Source organism: Vidua chalybeata, chromosome 1 (assembly GCF_026979565.1).
Source record: "Vidua chalybeata isolate OUT-0048 chromosome 1, bVidCha1 merged haplotype, whole genome shotgun sequence".
Taxonomy (NCBI): domain Eukaryota; kingdom Metazoa; phylum Chordata; class Aves; order Passeriformes; family Viduidae; genus Vidua; species Vidua chalybeata.
Window position 1 is genome coordinate 103,546,742 of NC_071530.1, and position 21,791 is coordinate 103,568,532.

At 39.8% G+C, this 21,791-nt stretch overlaps 1 protein-coding gene across 20 annotated transcripts in view; it reads left to right on the forward strand.

Moving 5' to 3' along the window:
* Positions 1 to 21,791, forward strand: part of EPB41L3 (erythrocyte membrane protein band 4.1 like 3) — a 143,193-nt gene that overhangs the window by 73,529 nt on the left and 47,873 nt on the right. For 19 of the 20 annotated variants that reach the window (XM_053938658.1, XM_053938720.1, XM_053938687.1 and 16 more), the window contains exons 2-3: positions 3,569 to 3,783; positions 8,443 to 8,640. In XM_053938658.1, the coding sequence (XP_053794633.1) occupies positions 3,580 to 3,783; positions 8,443 to 8,640 (402 nt within the window). In that variant the 5' untranslated portion in view covers positions 3,569 to 3,579. The remainder of the gene's footprint in view (positions 1 to 3,568; positions 3,784 to 8,442; positions 8,641 to 21,791) is intronic. The other variant, XM_053938726.1, reaches the window with a different exon arrangement.

The window sequence follows — 21,791 nt, forward strand, 5'->3', positions numbered from 1 at the left end:
ATACAGAGGCTGTGCTGGTAACAGAAAAAGTTTAAGGAACTTGAGTGTTTTCTTTCTTCCTGTGCTGAAATTCACATTAGAAGTCGTGGTTTTGGTACATAGCCAGTTATAGTAAATAATCAAATAAGAATAAGAAATTCTCAGCCAGCTGAGTGCTTGATAAATGTTTAGGCACTACCAGCTATTCTGTCAGGTTTGCTGCATATAAACAAAGGTAGAGTAATATTTATGTTGGTAAATTTCTTAAGATTACTGTTATTTCTTTCAATAAGTGAAATTACCTCTTCCTAGGAGGGTTGTTGTGCTACTTATAACAAATGAAATGCTGTCAGAGTTCATGCGGATAAGCAGCTGTTTGCTGAGGAAGGCAAAACAACTTATTGGTTTGCACTGAAAGAGGAATGTTGTTTCCTGCCTTGTAATTTAGGTATTTTCCATTCACTCTAGATGGAAGGAGATAAATCTTAACAGTACTCTCATCTGAGGAGTTTGTAAGCAAACTCGTTGCAATGTGTTTGCTTTGCTTCTATTTACACCTGTAAGAGAACAGTGTGGGAAGAACAGTATTTTGTTCTCAGTATTTGTTATTAAACGTGCTGTGTTCATGGGGAAATAAAGACATTTGGTATTGGGCAACCCTGGGTTTATTAAATCCATCTGTTGTCTGACTAATGATAGTAATATTGTATCCAGGAAATCTCTTACACTGAAAGATGTGATAAAGCACATGAAGTTTTCTAATAAAGTACTCTTAAAGCCAGCAAGAACTCATGGAACTGGAGAGAAAACCAGTAGCTTCTAGAGAATAACTCAGTATTGTAACGCTATGCTTCATGCAGAAGTGTCCGAGAAGAGTATAAGAACCTCGTTTGTTGTTCCCTGAGATTCAAAATTATAACTGGCAGGAATAGTAAAACTTGTTTACATCTCATCCTACATGAAGTTGTTTTTTATGGGGCAATTTTAAATGTCTGTTTCCATGTTTGCAAACAGACAGTATACAAATGTTCATTAGGAAAGAAGGGTGCAAAAATGAGCTTTCAGAGGCATGGTAATGGCAGCTGAAAGAAGACAGACTTTTGGCTAGCAGTGGCTGGCAATCTGATCCTATAGAGAGTAATACCTCTTTCTAAAGAGAAGTATATATCATACAGCAAGTTTTTATTTACACTGCTCTAAATAATATCAAGAGGGGGTAAAAAGTATTACAACTTACTTCACTCATTACTCTTTATATTGGTCAAAGGTGCTGTTTCGTATTGTTTGAGCAATGATTTTTGTAGCTGTAAGTTAGGCTTTGGTAACTTTCTAATTCATGGTTTCTGGAAAAGAAAACTGAACACATAGTTTGAGTTTACTGAAATAATTGATTAATTTGCATGTCATGTCCTCAAGCACTTGGACAAAACAGGGTGGGGGGTGGGCAGGGGCAAACTTGAAACATTTGTGGAGACCTAGGTGCTTTTAAAGCAAGGCAAATGTAATGAGTGTCAGATGAAGAATAGTTTATTCCATGTTGATTTGACAGATGTGTAAAGCAAAAACTCTGAGAGATTAACATTGTTGTTCAATTTAATGTTTAAAGCGTACAAAAAGAATGGCTTAGGAGAATTGAACATGGAGGATGGGTTTGAGTGATTTACATTGGAGGAACTTGTTTATGCTTCCTTTGTAGCAAATTGAAGTCGCTCTAGTATGTGATTTATCACAGCTTAAAGCAGGAATTTAAAATAGGTCAGATGAATCCCTCTCTGAAACGTCTGCTTTTCTGCTCTGCATTTAAAGTGACCATCTCAGATATGGACAGCTGGAGTCTGATTAAATGAACACCTTTCTCACTGTCACATTTTAAGACCCAAGTTAATTATTGCTTTTTTTAGATGCTAAGGACAATTGGTTAAATAACACATTTCAACAAGTATTTGTTTTATACAGTTGTGCCAGTCTGAGTGTAGAAAATTACAATGTGTTTCTAAACATGTGTCACATGTTAGTACCTTGTAAATGTGGCCTGAAGCCTAAACTGCCATGTATGCTTTCTAGTTCTGCTTCTCCCCCTCTCCTCACACACTGAGCAGGAGCTGAGCGCAGGCTGAATACTGTGACTTGCTTTGCTCTGCAGAGGTGTGTATTCACTGGAGAGCTTAGCCTTGAAAGTGCAGAATACACAAGTGAGTCTGCAAATAGTAATTGGCCTCGTTTAAAACATTTTCTGTCAACCAATTTAGCTTATCAAACATTTAAATGAAGAAAAAGAGAAAGGTTTGTACTTTCCTTATGTTCTATAATAAACTTGCTTCTACTAGTAAGCACTGTAGTGTATGCTGGGAGTTCATAGTGACTTGCTAGCAGTGAAATAGCAGATGCATGTTTTGTGGAATCACCTATAATTACACAGTAGCCATGGTTACCAGGTTAAAGAAATCATGTCCTGATGACTAACAGAAATAGATTGCAGCAGACTGGTTTGCCTTCAAGTTGCTTAGTAGCAAACTATTCAAGAATAAGTTTGAGAGGTCTGAGAACATACGAATAACAAACATCAAAGCATACTCGCTTTGCTGAACTGACGCAGTCTGCTTTTTCAAATCTTTGTTTTGATAAAAAAATCACAGTATTTTTTTTTAAGTTTGGTTTTGCGAGTATTTAGTTTGAGAATTGGGTGCCAACCACATATTTGCAACAAAACTATGTAATTAAAGTAGCTAAAATGTTGAATGAGTATTGCTAATATTTTCATTTTTATTTAGTACTGGACAAAGTTAAGTAGAAACATAGACTTTTCACATTCAATGGAATTTGTATTCCCTTCATTTGAAATCTAACACTTAGAATGACTTAATGGAAGTTTTTATGTTTTCTTTTAGATGCTGTAGCACTTAGAAAGAAATGACAGAAATGTAGATGAATTCAAGTGGGAAGGACAGAACTGGGTTTAAGGGCAAATATATGTCTGCACTGTATGTATGCACAGTGCATACAGAAACATTTCAGATGTTTCTAGTACGTATAGAATCGTAAAATCGTTTAGGTTGGAAAAGACCTCTAAGATCATCTAGTTCAACTATTAATATATTGCTTGGAAGCATCAAAAGTACTTGAGTACATTTCCAAAAGGGAGTGCAGATGTTGAGGAGCTCAAGTCCTGTTGATTTCAGTGTAAAGGACAAAAGATTTAATTTTTCAAGTTTCCACATGGTTTAGAAACCCAAACTCCACTGGGTTTTGTTAGATTTAAGGCCCAATGTGTTACTCTCCCTCTATGAATTATGAACTATATATTCTGTATTTAACTTGCATATAAGTCCTATAACGTTTGTGTATTACTATGTAGAATAAGATTTTTTGGCAATATTTTTTCCCGACACTACGGATGCATTTAGACCTGGTCTTTTGCAGCAGGGAAGCTTTCCTAGGGATCCTGGTTGGGCCAGTGTGATAGGCACTTAAGTTTTAAAGGCTGAGGATATTGAGACTAAAACTATCTGATCTTTCTTTTTGTATGCCTAGCTTACAAATTCACAGCCATGAGATTGTACTCAGTAGGTCTGCTCACCGTGTGTTGCAGAATTACCAACCATGACTACAGAATCGGGATCAGACTCCGAGTCCAAGGATAAAGAGCAGGATCAGGAGGAGAGCCCTGCGCAGGAAGGGACGGCGGAGACCCAGCCGCAGGAGCAGCAGCCGCAGCAGCTGCAGCAGCCAAGTGAAGAACACCAGACCGTGCTCGAGCAGTTCTCGGCTGTGGCAGCGCACAGCACGCCCGTGAGAAAGGAGCAGGTAAGGCAGCCCACGTACACACGCTCACTGCACGCAACTGGCTGAGTACCCACCTACTGCTCCCAGGAAATAACCATCCCGGCACGTGTGGAGTGCAAATATATATTCAGATACGCATGGAAGGGTGTTTGATGGGATGCTGTAGATCTGGGCTGGTTGGTCTTTCGCATTTAAAGGAAAATTGTTCACATGCAGAATGTTTTTAAATTCACGGCGGGTATTTCTGCCCCCAGTGCTTAAACAGGAGGGCAGTCTCATTAACTAAGTAGGAAACATCTTCGACCTTGCCTTTGCATTAGATAGCAAACAGTGTCAGTTTTTATGAAGCTGAAAATGTTTTCAGAGTTCATTTCTTTTGACACCTGCTGAACACTGATTTCATGCTTGCTTGTCTGATGTGTGAGCCATGAAGAATGTGTGGTCCCTTAAGTTTCTCATGGGTCTGAAATGACTGCATTATAATTACTTGAGCTATTCATGTAATAGGTTTCAGAAGAGCTATTGCGTGCTTTTCCATTTAGTTCATTGTTGCACTTATTAAATTTCCAGAAGCTGCTTTCTTCTTTCCGTTAATAATTTCCAGTCAATAGGATTAACAGGCATTTTTCTTCATGGGTAAATGACACACAATTAGTGGGGTACCTGCAAATCTCTTCCTTTGGCTTTGTAAGGTTATGACCCTCATCTGATTACATTTACCTTTGGAGAGTGGAATAAGCCAGTCTAGCTCCTCCTCTTCATCCTTTTAAAAACTCTGGCTGTTTGAAGTGGGCTCCTGTTCTTTTACTTGGTTGGGGTAGACAATTCTGGCAAAGCAATTTTGATCTGTCAAATAGATCAGGAGTTTAATGGAATTAGTTTTGGGAAAAGGAGCAAAGCTTCTCCAAAAGAGATAGGTGTTGAATAAATTGGTCATTGATTAAAAGTGTAATTCTATCAGTCTTAGGCATAAGTATTATTATTTCTATAGATGTTTTTCCTGACATCTTCAGTAATCTTTTCTCTTCAAGTTTCTTTTCACATTAAAAATGTAAAACAAATAAACAACAGCAACAAAAAACTCCAAACAACAAAATAAGCCCAACTCCAAAATAACCACACACACAAAAAAAAACTAAACTAATTTAGACACCAAGCCTGTCCACATGTGTTTAGAGGTGTGGGGTGCTCTCATGTGCTGCATGATCCCTTCCTTTCCCAAAGATCACCAGGTAACCGGTTTCAGTAGAAGGCAAGATAGAAGAACTGGGTTAGTGAAGGGGATATGTGACACCTTCCTGCTGAGATTACCAGACTGAATCCAAATGTCCATGCTGTAAGCACACTGCCAAATCCAGCTGCACTGATAGGCTCAGTGTATTTTGTAGTGCCTTAAGTGTCTGTATCTCAGGAAAGGAACGTTTAAATGCAGCACTAAGAGACAAAACTGTTTGCAATAGTGTCATTAAAAAGCCAGAAACTGAAAGATCTTATTCTCCCTCTTGCTGTCCATACTTGCAGTGAGGGAGTGGATTTTTTCTCTTACTTGTATGAGAGAACCTTGGGAAGGTAGATTAAAGTTAGCAATCCATGAGAATAACTTTTCTTTGTCATCCTATGCACATAAAACCCCCCCAACATTTTAATGTAGGTGAATAACTTTTTCATATTGAGATTAACAGGTATTAGATAAATGAGTCCTTCCTAACAGGTGTAATAATGCAACTTCACTTTCTGCCTGCCTTCCTGTCTCTTTGAAAAAGAGAAGGTGGCATCACACAAGGTTGGGCACCAAAGTTTCTGAGCATACCATAAGTAGATAGGATTAATGTGTTCTGCAAGTGTGGCAATATCACTTCATACCCCAGTGAGAAGCTGCAAAGCATCCAAGATCTTTATTGCTGAATCCCATGACTCCAGAGGCGTCCTTTGAGAAGAGGTCCAGCTTTAGAAGGGCTTGAACATATTGTGTCATACATGAGAGAGATTATGCTCAAAAATGCAAACCCTGAAGCAACTTGTGCTGCATTAGTATTTAGTCCATAGCGCTTAAAGAATACTGCAAAAACAGAGCACAGAAACTACAAAAAAAAAAACAGTGCAGAAATACCTTGGACAAAAATTTAGGAAAAAAATGAAGCTATGCTTGCAGAGTAAAAAATAATTCACTGTGTACATGGGTCTTTCACTGGCCATTTTTTTCCTGGATTCCAGGATGTCAGGTTTTTTTAGGAAGAAGAGACTTAATACAGTCTGAAAGTACCTCAATGCCTGAACATGTCAGCATAGTTTGGGGGAATCTTCTCTAATAGTTCTTGGCATGTTTTGTTCTCCAGAAAAATGAGAGGAAGACCTTTTGGATGATTTTAACCTAGACACATTTCCCTGATCTTAATGTAGATGGGAACCTTAATAAACAAAATAACCTCAGTAATATTTTTTTCATATTTATAAATAAGCAAAACTCTGCAGTAGTATTGATATACTGACTGTGTTTATGAAGGAAAATAATGACCAGTCCATTGGGATTCACACAAATTGCTTGCAGGCTGAGTATGGTTCTGAGGTTTAAATGGATGAGGGGTGTCCTTGTGGAATTTTTTCTCAAACAGCTTTTCTGTTTTCTTGAAAGAGATTGGTTCCATGCTGGGCTATTTTGTTGGTTGATTTTTGTTTGAGCACAGTGCTAACTCTGACATGAGAAATGTAATGAGCCACTGGGTAAGACAGTGTATTTTTTCCCCATCACTGGAAATTTTTTTTTTTTTACCCACATACATGCATGTGCACCTTTCCTGGCAGATTTCTTTTGACAAAACATACATAAATAATCACAGCCCCTCTGCCCACCAGCAGCAGTGCAGTTCTACACAGAGGCCCAAGCAGGAGGCGTCTTCAGTGTTGTTTATTTCTCATTGCACGAGGCTGGACCCCTTGCCAGCTGGCTGCAGATGTGGTAGAAGGCTAGCTGGCCTCAAGCCTTGCTGTGAGCCCAGGGGGTCTCTCCCTCTTCATCACAGCTGCTGTGAGTGTTAAATGCTCAGCAAACAGCTGATCCACTTACATATACTGAGCCTTCATCTCTCACCAGTTTTCAAGGTATGTGAGGACCTTGACATCCAGGCACAGAGCTGCAGTCCAGCTGCTGGAAGGAGGAATTTCTCTTGTGCTGGAGCTAGATGGGGGAAGAGATGGCTGGTGCTAGGCTGCTTCTGAGGAAGAACATTCATGGCCCAGGAGATGCAATAGATTTTGAAAGCAGCTCTTCTTCTGCCTTTTTATCTTTTAAGCCCCACTCTTTTCAAGTTTCCCCATCCAGGAATGCCCAGGAGGCCATTGCTGTTTCCTCCTTTCAGGGAAAGGAGGACTGTGAGGTCTTGCCATACCTCTTTGTAATTTGCTGGGCTTTGGTGGGAGCTAACACAGCCAGCTCCAAATTGTCCTTTGCCCCATTGTCAGAAGGCAGAGGAGAAACTTAAAGCTTGTTTTTATTAAATCATTCAGGGACAGTACCCCGTGATTTAGAAGTACAGTATTGTTTCAGGTTATATGATGCAACATTGTTCTGGTCTCAAGGCAGCTTAAAGCCTTCAGATGGATTTGCTCCAGTCTCATGAAGGTTTATTATATGTAATGAATGGAAACAGACTTGCAGGATTAATATACAATATATTTCCACTAATGCTTGTTGCTTATTACACTGAAATAATTCAGAGCCAGAGTAGGTTGGGTTTTTTTGCATTGTAGTGAGATAACAGAAAGATGTTTTTATTTAACTTAAGCTTTAGCTGAGGTATTACTGCACTCCTGTTGAGGTTTTGTTTGGAGTCTATCAAGGATATAACTGATGAGAAGGGTAATGACTGCAGCACAGAGCTGTTGCTAGGAAGGGTGAAATGCTGTAGAGCTGTTCTGGCTTTCATCTAGTGCTGTGGAGAGGACTATGGGCTCTGCTGCGTCACGGTAAATTCAAATGGCCTGACCCTCAGTTAAACCCAAGCAAAAGCAACCATAGTCACTTACTTCTTGCCCCTCTTCCCTGCCCTATATTTGTCTTCCAAATAGCACCTAGTACTCTCCAGTTTGAGAGACTTACTGGGCATCAGCAGAGACCAAAATTCATCCTCTCATCCTTGGGGAGCCTTTAACTTTCCCAGGGACGTCAGCATCCCCTTACAAATTTACACTGTTCAGGGGGGATCCATGCCCTCATTCAGGGACTGTTTTCCCACTGACAGCAAAACTAGTGCAAACTTGATGGTGTTTTTCTATTGTATGACACCATGGAAACATCGTATTATTTAACAGGTACAGGACTTCAAGGTGATATCAAGAAAGTGTAGGAGTATCTGTTCATCAACAAAATTTACTGATTACTCAGTATTTCCAAAACACCAAAAAATCCAAGTAGAGGAAGCACAATTGGGATTTTGTACCTGTGGAAAAAGTAGCAGCCTTGAAATATTTTCCTTCTTGGGTATTCTATACATTTTGGAGGGAGAATGTAGGGCTGGAAGGAATATGGGAAATCTTTTCAGGACTCTTTCCTGCATCAGGGGCTTTCTTGTCCAAGCCCCCAAAAAAGGTTCACTTAAATGCTTGGGTGCAGCATGTAAAGTGAATTGCAGGGCATGATTGGTTTATCTTATTTCAAAAGGTATCTTCCTTTTCTCTTTATAGGCCACAGAGAAAGAACAGGAGTTTGCTGCTGCAAGTGCAAAACAGCTGGAATACCAGCAGCTAGAGGACGACAAGCTCTCTCAAAAATCTTCATCTAGCAAACTTTCTAAGTCTCCTCTAAAGATCGTCAAGAAACCGAAAAATATGCAATGCAAAGTGACACTCCTGGATGGATCGGAATATGCGTGTGAAGTAGAGGTAAATGGCTTTTTGTCATCTTTTTTTTTTTTTTTTTTCATCCTGTCAGGAGATAAATGGTGAAAATTGTGTTTCTAATTTAAGAAAAAAGGTGAATGGCGTGATATTTCACCAGTGTCAAGCAGAGAGATACTTCCATTGTTTTCTCTGGAGGTTGTTGAAGATAGTGCACAGATTTGAGCTAGGTGAGGGATTCTGAGCACTCCCTGAAGCAGCCAGAGACTGTGGATTAATATTCTGTTGGCACTTGCCACAGCAGAATGCAGAAAGCAAAGTATGGGCAACAAAACCCATAACAAATAAGGATTTTGATCTCACTGGGCTTTTCTTTTCCTTGGTTCTTTACTGAGTTGAGTCTTCCATTGAGTCATTGTCCATACAGAAATTCTGACTATTGTGAGATTACTGCGGGCATGAGAGACACCCTGGGCAAGCGGGGAAAATGTCAAGCACAAATACCAGTGAGAATGGAGAGTTTTGTGTGCTTTTCCATGATGTCTGTGAATCATAACTGTGTTGGAATGTTACTGGCAAAAAGATGTTGTGATTTTTCTGTAAGGAAACTTGCCTTCCCTGCTGGGACTCTGATAGGAACCTGCTTTTGGGAGGGATGATCTTCGCTGTCACTTAAAGCCAGTCTGTGCCTGTGGGCAGACCCATGCTAAGAGGATGCCTCCAACTCCAGAAGGCCTCAGAAAAGCAAAAATTGGGCGCATTTAGCACCTCAGAGTAAGCACAAGAAAATTCAGCATCTCAGGGTGGACCCTTTTTCCATTCAGTCACTGTCATCAAGGTGACTTTTGGGCAGTGGACCAGCCTGTCCTGTTTTAGGTCAGAAGGTCATTCACACAAGATGAAGCTGAGCCTGATCAAGCAGTGGCTGCAGAGGAAGGATGAGGAAGAGGGTCTGGCTAAGCCAATAGTCCTTTGGGTAACTGTGGAATTCCATGGAGAAGAAAAGCCACTGGGGAGAACAGGAGAGTATAAAGGCAGAGATGAAATAGTCTGCAGGCTTGAAAGGGAAATCCACAGGAGCATGGAGAAGAAAAAGGGGCAGAGAAAAGGAGTACCTGACTGGGAGCCAAATCATGGCATGTTTACAATCATGTTGCACTCAGCCCAGTTGTCCTTCAGCTGCTCTCATTTTAGGTGCATTGGAGAGTGGCAAGTGAGGAAAAACCTTATTGGTTTTTAGTTAACCCTGGCTTTACAGTTTGGGTCAAATGTTGTCATGCTAGGAGGAAGCTGCAAACAGAAGCTGGTATTTTACTACTCTTATAGCAAATTAGCTGTCCATGTGACTGAGTATCTTTTCATTTCACTGGCCAAGTCCCATGTTGTTTCCTTCAGCCTAGGACTAGCTATCTAGGACTAGTCACATCTTTTGTGACTATTAAGTGGTCATTTCTTGACCTGCAGTCTCAATTTTGTCACTCAGGGATAGTGTGGGAGCCATTAAACTGGAGGAATGACTCATACTGGCTTTGATGGAAAGAGTCAACTCATTTCAGCTTTTGCCACTTGCTTGTAAAATGTGAGTCACTTTTTGGAATACAATCAAGCAAATCTTACCAAATAAGATTTCTATGGAAATCTTGTCTAGCAGGCTGAGCTTTATCGGAATCTAAGATGGAGCAGAAAGGGAGATTTGTTACGTTAGATTTCCACTTATGCAAAAAAATGCTGTTAATAATGCTTTTTATAGAAAGTTTCATTCTTTCACTAAACTTGAGTTCTCTTGAAGCATAAAAATGCTGGCATGTGGAAGCCATCCTATTTTATTGCTTTTCAGATTTCTCTGCTTTTCAAGTTCTGAATATCTCTTGAATAATGTTCAGTATAAGTTTTGTATGAATTTTTTCTACTTACATTGCTGAAATATTTTCAAGTTGTATTGACTATCATCAGTAATCATTTTACCTGCTTCTAAGATGATCAGGCTTCCCAGGCAGAATGTAATATTGATGAGAATAGAGCTCCTAAAAGGATGGCTTTTCAAATGACTGTAAGGCTATGATGGTGAGTAGACTGTGGAGCACATTGAAGCAAAGTTAGGAGGAACAAATATTTCAGGGAACGAGTGCAGCTGGAGTGGTGATACGCCTCACATACCTTAAACAGCGTGATTCAGACTTTGCATCCTTCCTAGGTAGATTATCAGTATGTTGTATGTATTGATGGTACAACTACAGGTGCTTCCGTGGCACAGCCCACTCTAGCCCATGGGCATTCTTGGTAGATCCAAAGGAAGTGCACTTCTTACATGCATGAAGTTTAGCTATAGCAAAAGGATGCTGAGTCCAGCCAAGACAAATGATGTGACTTTCACTATGTTTTTTCTCCAGAGGAGTAAAAAAGTATTCACAAAGGGAGTTAGTAGGGCAGGGAAACTGAGGGTCTGTCTCAGGAGACATCCCAGGAAATTGTGTAGGAGGCTGAAGGTGAAGTTCTACAGAAGTTTTGGGTAATAAAGTTCTGTGTCAGTTACACAGAAACTCAATGCTGCAGCGTGAGAAACAATCTATCATATTTCAGAAAAATGCTATCATATTTTAAGGATCACTTTCATGTGAACTCACTATATCAATTTAAATGGGGGGAAATGTATATATGCACAAGCATACATACATATATATATTTTTTTTTTCTTCTCTGTTAGCAGCACACAAAGCCATGAAGTTTTTACAGAATCACAGAATATTATGAGTTAGAAGGGACCCAAAAGGATCATTAAGTTCAACTCTTAAGTGAATGGCTAATACAGGGATTGAACCCACCCCCTTGGTGTTATTATCACCATGCTGTAAGCAAGTGAGCTAATCGCAGTTCTTTCTTTTACACACACACACACACACACACACATATATATATATATATATATATATATATATAAAGAATATATATATAAAGAATTAGTCTTGGGAAATTTACTGACCTCCATAATTTGTTGGGCGCTTTATATAAATATATATAAAATACAAAATATATAAAGCGCCCAACAAATTATGGAGGTCAGTAAATTTCCAAGACTAATTCTTTAAAAGAAAAGGGAGAGGGGCAGATAACATGGCAATCAGATATTTAATACTTCCATTCCTTGTGTTCAACCCACATATCTGTATCTTTCAGAGTGAACAGTGACCAAGGTAGGGATATGACAATTTTTAGATGTGAGTCAGAAATGTCATCCTGTGTTGTCAGTTCCTTTCTTTCTGCTCCATGTGTATCATGCTTCTACCTACTGAAGGCTACAAAACAATGTAATCTGGAAGGACCAGAAACTTAGAAACCTAATTTTGAGCTAGAATAATAGCTCTGTCAGTGAATCTTGATTTGGATGCAGGCCAGGTATTTATCTCTCCAGAATTGCACTCCCTAGTCTGGGAGTTGGGGATCATTATAGAATCCATCAGTTACTCTATAAAGTGCTTTGCAAATGACAAATGCTTTTTATGTATGTTAAATATTAATGTAATTTAAAGGAGCTTATTGCTCTCCAGTAGAGCGCAACCTGCAGCTTATCAATTATGTGTTCATCCCACTAATGACCTGGCAGCCAACGTGGCCTGTATTCACAGATTGAGACACTTCTGAGGCAAGTTTGGTTAATCCATTATGCCCTTGCTGTCCTTTGTTTCAGAAGCCCCTCTTTCTTACTCCATATTTAATTCTGAGCATTTTCACTGTCTGCTGCTATATCTTTCAATCTCTTTCACATTCAGTGCTTTGCATTTGTGACACTGAGGGTTTCTTCATGTTGTATGAGATGTATGAGGGAAAGTGTAGCGGAGCTAACTTCAAAGCTGAGGTTAACAGGGGGTCATCTAATGTAGTCTCCATTCAGTGAAAGGATCTTAAACAAATACCAGGTAAAAGCTTTCCCTCGCGGCCCTGCAGTGGTACTGCCTGTGTGCTCTATCTGTCCTGACCCAGAAAGTCTTTCATGCAGTAACACATTTTACAAGCCAAAACCAGGTTAAGGAGGTTACTCAACCTGTTCATTCATCCTCTTCCAAAACCATAAACCACCAGCGTTACCATCTGTACCCCCGATGCTGCTCTTGTCCAGAAGCCTGCAGATGGTAGTGGCAGCATTATTTCAGAGCAGGGTTTCCTTTCCAAGGTGGGATGGCCACCTAATGGTGCTTCCCCTCCCCAGGGAAAGCTGCTGGCTTTTGGAGAAGAGGTATTTGTGCATTGACATTGTCCCCGTCTGCCAAGACAAACAGCCTCAGGGCACCTGTGTGTTTCTCCCACGTCATGAAGAACCTGGAGATTTCTGAGGGGTGTTGGATCACAGAAGTCAATGCAGTCCATTCAGAGGGACAAAGCATGGTGGTTTCCACCTAGATGTTCACCCCTGCTGGCAGTGGTTCTCCTTGGGTTGTTCATTGTGCTCTCCCAGCCAGCATCATGCTCAGAAATACTGATTGTCAAAGTGTCCCAGGCCAGAGCTGTGGCCAAAACTGCACTTCAGATTGTCTCTTTTAAGCAAGTGAGACCTATGATTTGCATTCATTGGTTTGAAAAGCTAAGGAGAAAGCAAGATCCAAGACTGCAAATTAATTTCAGATAACCTAAAAAAGGTAATGAACACGCCAGTTCAAGTTTTTCCTAAGATTCAAGAAAACAAGCAAAAATAACTTACTTCTGGGTTTCTTCAGCTTTAAGTAGGAGTTTTCAAATGCTGTAGTACAATTACATTTTTTCTAGGATTTATTTCCCTTGTTGTTCATATCTGCCCCATCTCAATTTTCTGTTATCTAGACCACTGCATTTTAATTAAAAGATGCAAGTGGAACAAGCTGTCATGCTCTCCATTACACATAGCCTAATTTAAAGTGTCTTTCTAAAACAAGTTGGAATTTGTCTTTGTTTCTGCTCTAAATATATACATGCTGTCATTCACAATGTGAGGGCAGAAAGCTGTAACATAATCTGTCTAAATAAATGGTAAAATAATTAGATTTAATTTTGAAAGGCTCAGCTGTCTGAGGCCATTGGTAATTTATACTCTTTCGTCATTCCTGTACCACTCAGACTTTCTTATCATGCAGGCCACCAGTGAATGAAAACAAATGTTTCCATGGCAGCCTGTCTGTGGCATCTCTGCAGCCCTACATCAAACAGCAAGTTGACGTAGGATCCAGATAAGCTGCACAGCACATGGAGAAACAGCATCTCACAAAGTATTACTGTTAACCCCACTTCTGTCTAAGTTGGGGGTCATCTGAGGTAGAAAGGGACTGGTAAAAATGCACTGCATATGGGTGTTTTTAGCTCCAGTTTCCTCAGTCATGCTGCCACTGCAACCTGGGCAGTGGTTCGGTGTCCCATACTGTAGCCACTGTTACACCTTTGTAATAAAGCTCTGGTGACTTCCTCCCTGGTGGAGAGCCCACTTTCTTAATGGATTTCCCCACATCCTCAGGCCACATCAGAGTAGCATGCTTGAGTTCAAATAGCAAGAAGTTTTCTTTTCATACATTTAAAACCAGGATTTGTAACATGGACCAAAGCAGACTGGAGTGAACTGGTCCCTTTCTGCCCTACACAAGTATGGGCTGATAATCCTTTTTGAAGACAAAATGGACATGAAATAAATGGATTCTCTAATAGTTGAAGTATTGCTTTTTGCATGAATTTCTCATTTTCCTGTTAAAAAGTGAGAATACATGATGCTTCCTTAAAAAATAAGTCACTGAAGATTGTCTTAGGACAGGCTTGAAGGGTTGAGAACAAGCAGAATTATTTCTGCACTGCCACCTCTGCCAGCAATGAAAGAGAGCAGTGGCTGCCTGTGCTGCTTTTCCTGACCTGCAAGACTCCCTCTGGAGGAAAAATCCTGCTGTGTTTCTGTATGATAGAGGGGGAATGCATGGCCCCCTGGTGCCCCTCCCCATGCAGTCCCAGCTGGCCCTTCCCTGGGAGTTTCTGTGTGTGGACCTGCAAGCCACTTTTGCATGGGGAGTTTAATAACATCAAATTTCTCCTCGGTTTTGGGGTAGATTTTAAGGTCAGGAAGGAAACCTTGTAATAAGATGCACTCTGCATTCTGAAGGATACAGTTTCAGTTACCCCCCTGCACATTTTAATTGTTTAATGAATTCCACAGAGTCTCTTGCAAATGGCCTTACATGTGAAACTGATTACTGAATGCAAGAGGACTTTTATAAATAAGTCTTTTCCTTTTGACCTACTCATTGTTTACACTTCACTTAATTTAATATGAAGACCTTTGTTTTGGGTTTTGTTTCTTCCCCAGGATATATTTTAGTAAAAGTGACTGGGTTGAGAGGCATCATCACTGTTACACAGCATGTTTTCTGTCCCCAGACCCTCTAATTAGGTCTGACTTGGATTAGCCAGGGGATTCACTTAAGATCTATGTTACCTGACACATGTCAGTAGGAGTCTGAGTATTGCCTGAATATGTTTCAGCTGAATAAAGTTAAACAGTTCTTCTGACTTGCTTTTTCCAAATACCCTAGGCCTCTTTTTATGAGTTAAAATAGTTGTCAATTCAAGAAGCATAATGATCTGGAAATCAGCATCAATGTCATGATGATCTCATAAAGATCAACCGTGAGGCTGAGAAGAGAAAGGTTTTTTTCTCTTCAGTTTGGTAATTAAAACAAAACCAAAAGTGTTTGGGCTCCCTTTTAGTGATTATGGCTATTATTCTTATTTCACTGAAGCTAAAGAATCTAAACCAAAACAATCCAGTTGAACTAAGCCTTTTGGAAATGCCACAAGGCTGAGGGAATGGGGCTGGAGCATTTCTGCCTTGCCAGGGGAGGCTCAGGTCCCCCGCAGCTTCTTGTGGCTGGGAACGTCTGGGTTGTGTGGTATTCAAGGAGAAGGTCTCTTATAACCTTGGTTGGGAGACACCTAAACATTTAGACAGATATTTTCTCCAATTAATGTGCAGGTATTTTAGAGACAGAATGAGGAACCAAGAATTAAAACTAAGCCACTCCTTTAGATGTACCAAGTGAACAGCAGGTGGGGCCTTAAATTACACATTTTGGCACATCAGAGGACATAGTCACAATCAAATGCCAGAAGCTTAAAAAAAAAATTGCATACATTTTCTCCACATCTACATTTTCTAGATCTAATCCTCTTAACTAGTGTCTTTTGTTAATAGTTTCTGAAAATTTTTTGTGCAGTGAAATGTTGAGTTTATCAGGCAAAAATACTCTTTGATACCTTGGAGGTACAAGCCATTTTTCATAACATTGAAAACTATTGTGAGCAGTCCACCTACACTGACAAATACTTTCAGCTGCTCTGAAACTGCATATATTTTGGGGAATAAATGGTTAGCTGAAAACTTTCTACTGGAATAGTGTCTCTGGTTCCTTCCCTTTGGGGAACCAGATGGACACAAGCCAAGCAACAGGAGCTTGTTCTCCATCTGGCAAAGATTTTAAAAACTAGGTTTGATCATGCACACTCAAACTGAGGTACTGCAAGGTTCATTGCTGGTTAACCTGTTTGCAAGAGCCTGGGAGAGGATGATCTTCCACCTGCCTTTCACTCCAGACTGAGAGATGTCTCTTGGCTCCAGGGGTGCTGTCCTTGTCACCATTTTTTGCTGATGGCCTCACCAGGGTAAGACAGTCCCTTCATGTTTGTATTCTCCAGGCTTATTGCCTGGGGTGGTCTTGGCCCCAGAGAGCCTCCAGCTTTCTACTGGAGTGCCTTGTGCAGCCAGCACCTAACCTCTGCATGTATTTTTTAACGACTGCTGGAATATAAATTTTAAAAAGTGTATGACAGGCTTTGTCTTTTCCCTTTTCCAAATGAACACTCAAAGCCTTCTACTGTTTCTGTACAATGTGTACATTCCTCTACCTCATGCCCGACCAACACAGAAGTTGCTGATTTTCGTGTCACTGCCCAGTCACGCTCCTTACAAGCTTCCCTGCAATTTGTCATGTTTCCTGCTCTGTTTCAGTGTCAATGAAGTGTCTGCTGCTTGTTCCAGTCCCAACTGAGCTGTCTAAATTCATCAGCTCTGTTTCTAGTTGCTCCAATTTATAGGTGCTGTCCCCACATTTACACTTAGAGTTGCCATTTCCAGACCCAAACGAAGTAAATCTTCACTTTATTATCATCCTCTAAATATATTAGCATGTCAAAGAAAATGCCTCATGTGAGATTTTTTTTTTCCAGTTGAGCCCCATGCAGCACTGGGCTGCTTTCATGTTTTCTCATCCTTGTCTGTTGACACAGTGAACAGAATATCATAGACAGGACTGGGTGGTGAAATATCTGCTTGCAAAGCAAAGTGTTGATAGGGCAGCAAGGTCTGTCTCTCATGGTTTATCTCACTCTGACAGAAATGGTTTTGATCTGAAGTGGATAAAGCTTGGATGTAGCTTAAGAACAGGATATGTTAATTTTCATGAAAACCCCAGCATTGATGGTACAATACTATATAAAGTACCCCAAATCTAAAAGCCTGATCATCCTGCTCCCTCTTCTGCCTCAAGAGCATCTTTCTCTGCAGTGTAGTTTTGTTTTTTTTTTTCAACTCCAGGCTGACAATGTAGGTCAGAGAGAGCTCTGTGGCTTTTAAATTCATATGGCAAGATTACTCTGTAAATCGGACTATGTTGACAGGAGAGCTTTTTCATCTGAAAATAAACAAACTGTTTATGGGGTTTTTTTGTTGATTTATGCCAAGGACTATTTATATCTCAGGTAGTGATTGGTTCCCCTTGCTATGTTGATACTAGGCTTGTGCACAGTTAGTTAGCACGTGAGATGAGTGTTTGTTGAGTTTGTCCAAATGTAGGTAGAATAAGGAAAATATTTATAGCCGCCACTGGAAAGCTTCAGCTGCTGTAGTGAATCCCAAGAGACCCGCCTGAGTTACTGCAGAGTGTCTTGCAGGAGGCGGTAGGGCAATCAGGAGGCATTAAGCCAATGGATCAGCTGCATGTCTAGCTAAAATCCAAGCCCAAACAATCTGTGCTCCCAAGAAAGCTGAGTGGGGGGGTTACTTTCTCTGCTGAAAAGCCTTCATAAATGGAATACTGTTTATTATTTTATGTCATGATTTAGCAAATGTGTAAAGCTAATAAATGTGCTGAGGACAGAACTTCTAATTGAGAAATTGTGTCCACTGTTTTCATATTCATTTATCACAGAATAGCACTTGCAAGCTGGTAGCAGACCTCAGTTTATATGGTATTCATTCTTTTGATGCACTTGGGATGCATTTGATAATCACCGCATTTGACAAGTATTTCTGTAGCCATTGTGCACGTGCAGACATGGCTCTCACACTTCCACATACAAAAACATGCTCCAGAGTGTTTATTTTTCATTGAGTGCCCCCAGCGCAGTTGCATTGCCATGAACGGAGTGCTCACTATTTTTTCCAAAGGATGCAAACTGTGCAGAGCACCCATCAGGATGCTTAGAGCTTGTGTGGTGCCAGTGCTGGTGTGATTTCTGCTGCTGATGTAGAAGGCAAAAACCCTAATTTGGTTTGATGCCAGAATCGGGACTAGGTCACCAATCTTCTTACTGGGATTTAGCAGTCCTCTCTGTTTTTTTAGATTAGTGCTGGCTGTTTAGGATTGCCAGCTCAAATGGCATTAAAGAAGGTTGCCCCTGATAAAAACTATGTCATATTATACAATGTCATTGACATTTGCTGCAGGTATCTAACTGTAGCTTAGGCAGTGTTACGTATTTATCTGTTGATCTAAATGCTTGGTTAGTGGTTGACAGAAAAAGTTATTTTCAGGAATGGTAATACATTTCAATATGGTGTGTTGCCATAAATATCAATAAGATGCTGAATTATAGTACTACCATCATGGGGGAAAAAAAGAAAGTGATCAGTCATCACTGTATGTTAAAATACCTTTTCATCTACTCTGTTTCCTTATGAGGCATCACTTATATGTGCAAAGCAGTATAAGATAGTGTTCTAAATTAAAAGGCAGAGACAGATATGCAAAATATTATTGCAGGTTTTATTTCAAACTATTACTCTATATCAGTCACCTACTGGGACGTTTTATGAAGGTTCACAGATAAAGAAGTTAATAAAGAAATAGAACAGTTGGAGAGCTTATATTGATATGCAGCTTTCAGGAAAAGCATTTCTGTACATTAAGTAGCTTCATAACGAAAAAGAAAAGTCTTTTTAATATAGCTTTTATTCAGAAGAATCTATTTGAAATTGCCTAATTCTTAGTTCTCCCCACTTTTGGCTAAATATTTTATTAAGTAGATATTATCTGGAGTTTTGACTTGGGATATTTCCAAATACAGTTTACCACTGAAGCAGGGAAAACTTGAGAACCAAAAAATGAATGTATTTTGCTTTGAATGTTTTCTTTTCTTGGACTGTGTCTTTTTCCCCTTTGCATCCTGAAAGGCTGGCAAAAATGTCTTGTTCAGTATCTCCTACACTTGCTGGCCAACTGCTTACAAACTGGATGAGAGCGTTCTGTCCATCCTACGCATACATTTATGAACATTTATTATTAATGATTATGCGTTATATTTTGAACATTTATGTCTCCTCCTCATCCAGGGGAGGGCGACAAAGATTCTCAGAGGGCTGGAGCACCTCTCCTGTAAAGACAGGACTGAGAAGGTTGGGGTTGTTCTGTCTGGAAAGGAATCCAGGGAAACCATTTTGTGGCCTTCCAGGCGTTAAAGGGGGCTTACAGAAAAGAGGGAAAGAGACATTTTACTTAGACAGATAGTGATAGGACAAAGGGGAACTGTTTGAAACTAAAATAGGGAATATTTAGATTGGATGTTGGGAGGAAATTCGTTACTGTGAGGGTGCTGAGACACTGGTTGCCCAGAGTAGTTGTGGATGCCCCATCCCTGCAAGTGTTCAAGGCCAGGTTGGATGGGACTTCAAGCAATTTAGTGGAAGGTATCCCTGCTTATGGTGGGGGGTGGAACTAGATGATGTTTAAGGGTACTTTCTAGCCAAGACATCGGTTTATAATAGTTTGCACATGCAGATTTTTTCTGCAAGAAACGAAGTAGTTGGAATAAAAAGACAATATGAGTTAATTTCCTTTATTTTTAAGCTTTTTTATGTTGGTCTGTGTGGAAGAGGGACGTAGGGCATTTGTTCTTTGCTTTGTCAATATATATCCTACCTTTGTCTTTGGTGTACAGTGTTGCACTGCCAACTTTGGCAAAGGTTTTTTTCCCTAGGAGAAATGAACTTGAAAATGTTTTGTGGAATGCCTAGAACATTGAACTTTCAGATGAATTAACTGTTATTGATGCTTCTAGAACTGCCAGTGCCATTTTCAGCAAACACAGCAGGGGATTTAGAGACCTAAATTCCAGTGGTTAAGTCATGTTAGGCTCACAGATGCTTTTATCCTACACATTACACATGTGATATTTACTTCAGTAAACCAGAGGAAAACTTGCTGATTTTCAGCCAGTTAAGACTCCAGGAAAGATTCTCTATCCTGTTTTTCTTTCTGGATTCTCCTCACTTAGTTTCCTGCTGGGAGCTTCAGTTGAGAAACGCGAGATTTGAAGAAATTCAGGAGTTGTTTTCTCTCTTGTGACCTTTCTGTTTCATCTTCTTTTCCCTGTGGAGAGAAACTGGGGGGAAATATAAACAGGGAAAGAGTAAATCCTTTGAAAATGCAAATTACAAATGTGTAGAAGTGAAATGAAGTTAAACTTCTTCGGAATGACTTTTTCACTTATCTTCCTTGAGAAAAAAATTGCTATTTCTTTCTGCTGGCTTCAATCAACACATGTTCAAAAAACATGTCCTCCATGTTTGGAAATTTTCTGGCCTAAAGTGCAATGATCAGCTTCCAGAATTTCTCAGTTCAGCTCTTTGGTTCTGGAACATCTCAAACTCTTTTCAGGAAAAACATGGGAAATGTATGTTGATTATTATTTCATTTACAGATAAAAATGTGCTCCTTACCAGAACGACTGTGTGAGTTTAGAATCTCTGATTGACTTTCTGTAGATGGAGAAGCAACATGATGTGGCCTCAAGCTTCTCTACATTTGGAACTGCAATGAACATCCACTTAAAACTTCACATCTGTGTGTGTGCACGTATTGTATGCATCAAATTATAAACATACTTGCCTATGCATATTAATTTATGACATATGTGTGATGCTCATATCCCTCCCCCAGAAATAGGATTCTTGATACAAAAGTGATCTTACAGGCCTGGTAACCTTAGCTTACAAGTAGTGAGTATTTGCAGAAGTATTGGGTTTTTTTTTTTTTTTTTTTTTTTTGGGATTTGGCATACATTTTCTGTAAATGGGGTAGTTCATGAGGAAAGAATGAGAAATTGTGTTGTCAGGAGGCTGGAATTCAGCGACTCAGAGACTCAGCTGGGGGAATTTTGTTAAGAGAGTGCTCTCTGTGGTGAGTACAAAGTATTCCTGACAACCAGTTAATCATTTTCACTTCGTTGTGTTGCAAGAATAATTGAAGAAGCTGCAACATGGGGATGGAGAAGCTTCCCCTTGTGTATGTTTCTTATTTGTTGCCATATACATTTTAAGTTTTTCAGGTGTTTCACTTGTGTTTGCACATAGGAGACTACCATGCAGCCCAGCAGTGTAGAAAATGAAAGTATCAAGCAAATTAAATTGCAAAAAGTAATTTAAATTGTAACAGTAAAATGAAATAATATCAGTGCTCTGCACACAATTGGAATCTTTTTCATCAAAAAAATTTTGAAACATTGGAAAGGGAAAAAAAAAAAAAAACAGCTACTTCTTCCCCACCAGAAGGAAGAGGGGAAAAGGAAGAGGTTAGTACAGCCACATGCCAAAATAAATTACAGCATGCAAGGCTAGAGCCAGCCCACACATTTATACAGTGCATTGTTGAGATCCATTGGAAAGTGCAAATGCTAATTAGGAATGTGAACCAGATAACCTCAACATCAGTTCGAGTCCAATTATTCGTACTGGGATTTCATGATACTGATCTGTTTGTCCTTATTCCAGAGATCCTGCCTAACTAGAGTTATTACAGTAATTGTATGAGTTGGATGCCAGGCTAGAGCTAGTGTGACATTGCTCACTGGCAGCTTGGCAGCTTTTCCCAGGAAAGCAGCAAGGTCATTTGTATATGTATTTGTGCTGAAAGTTACGTGCA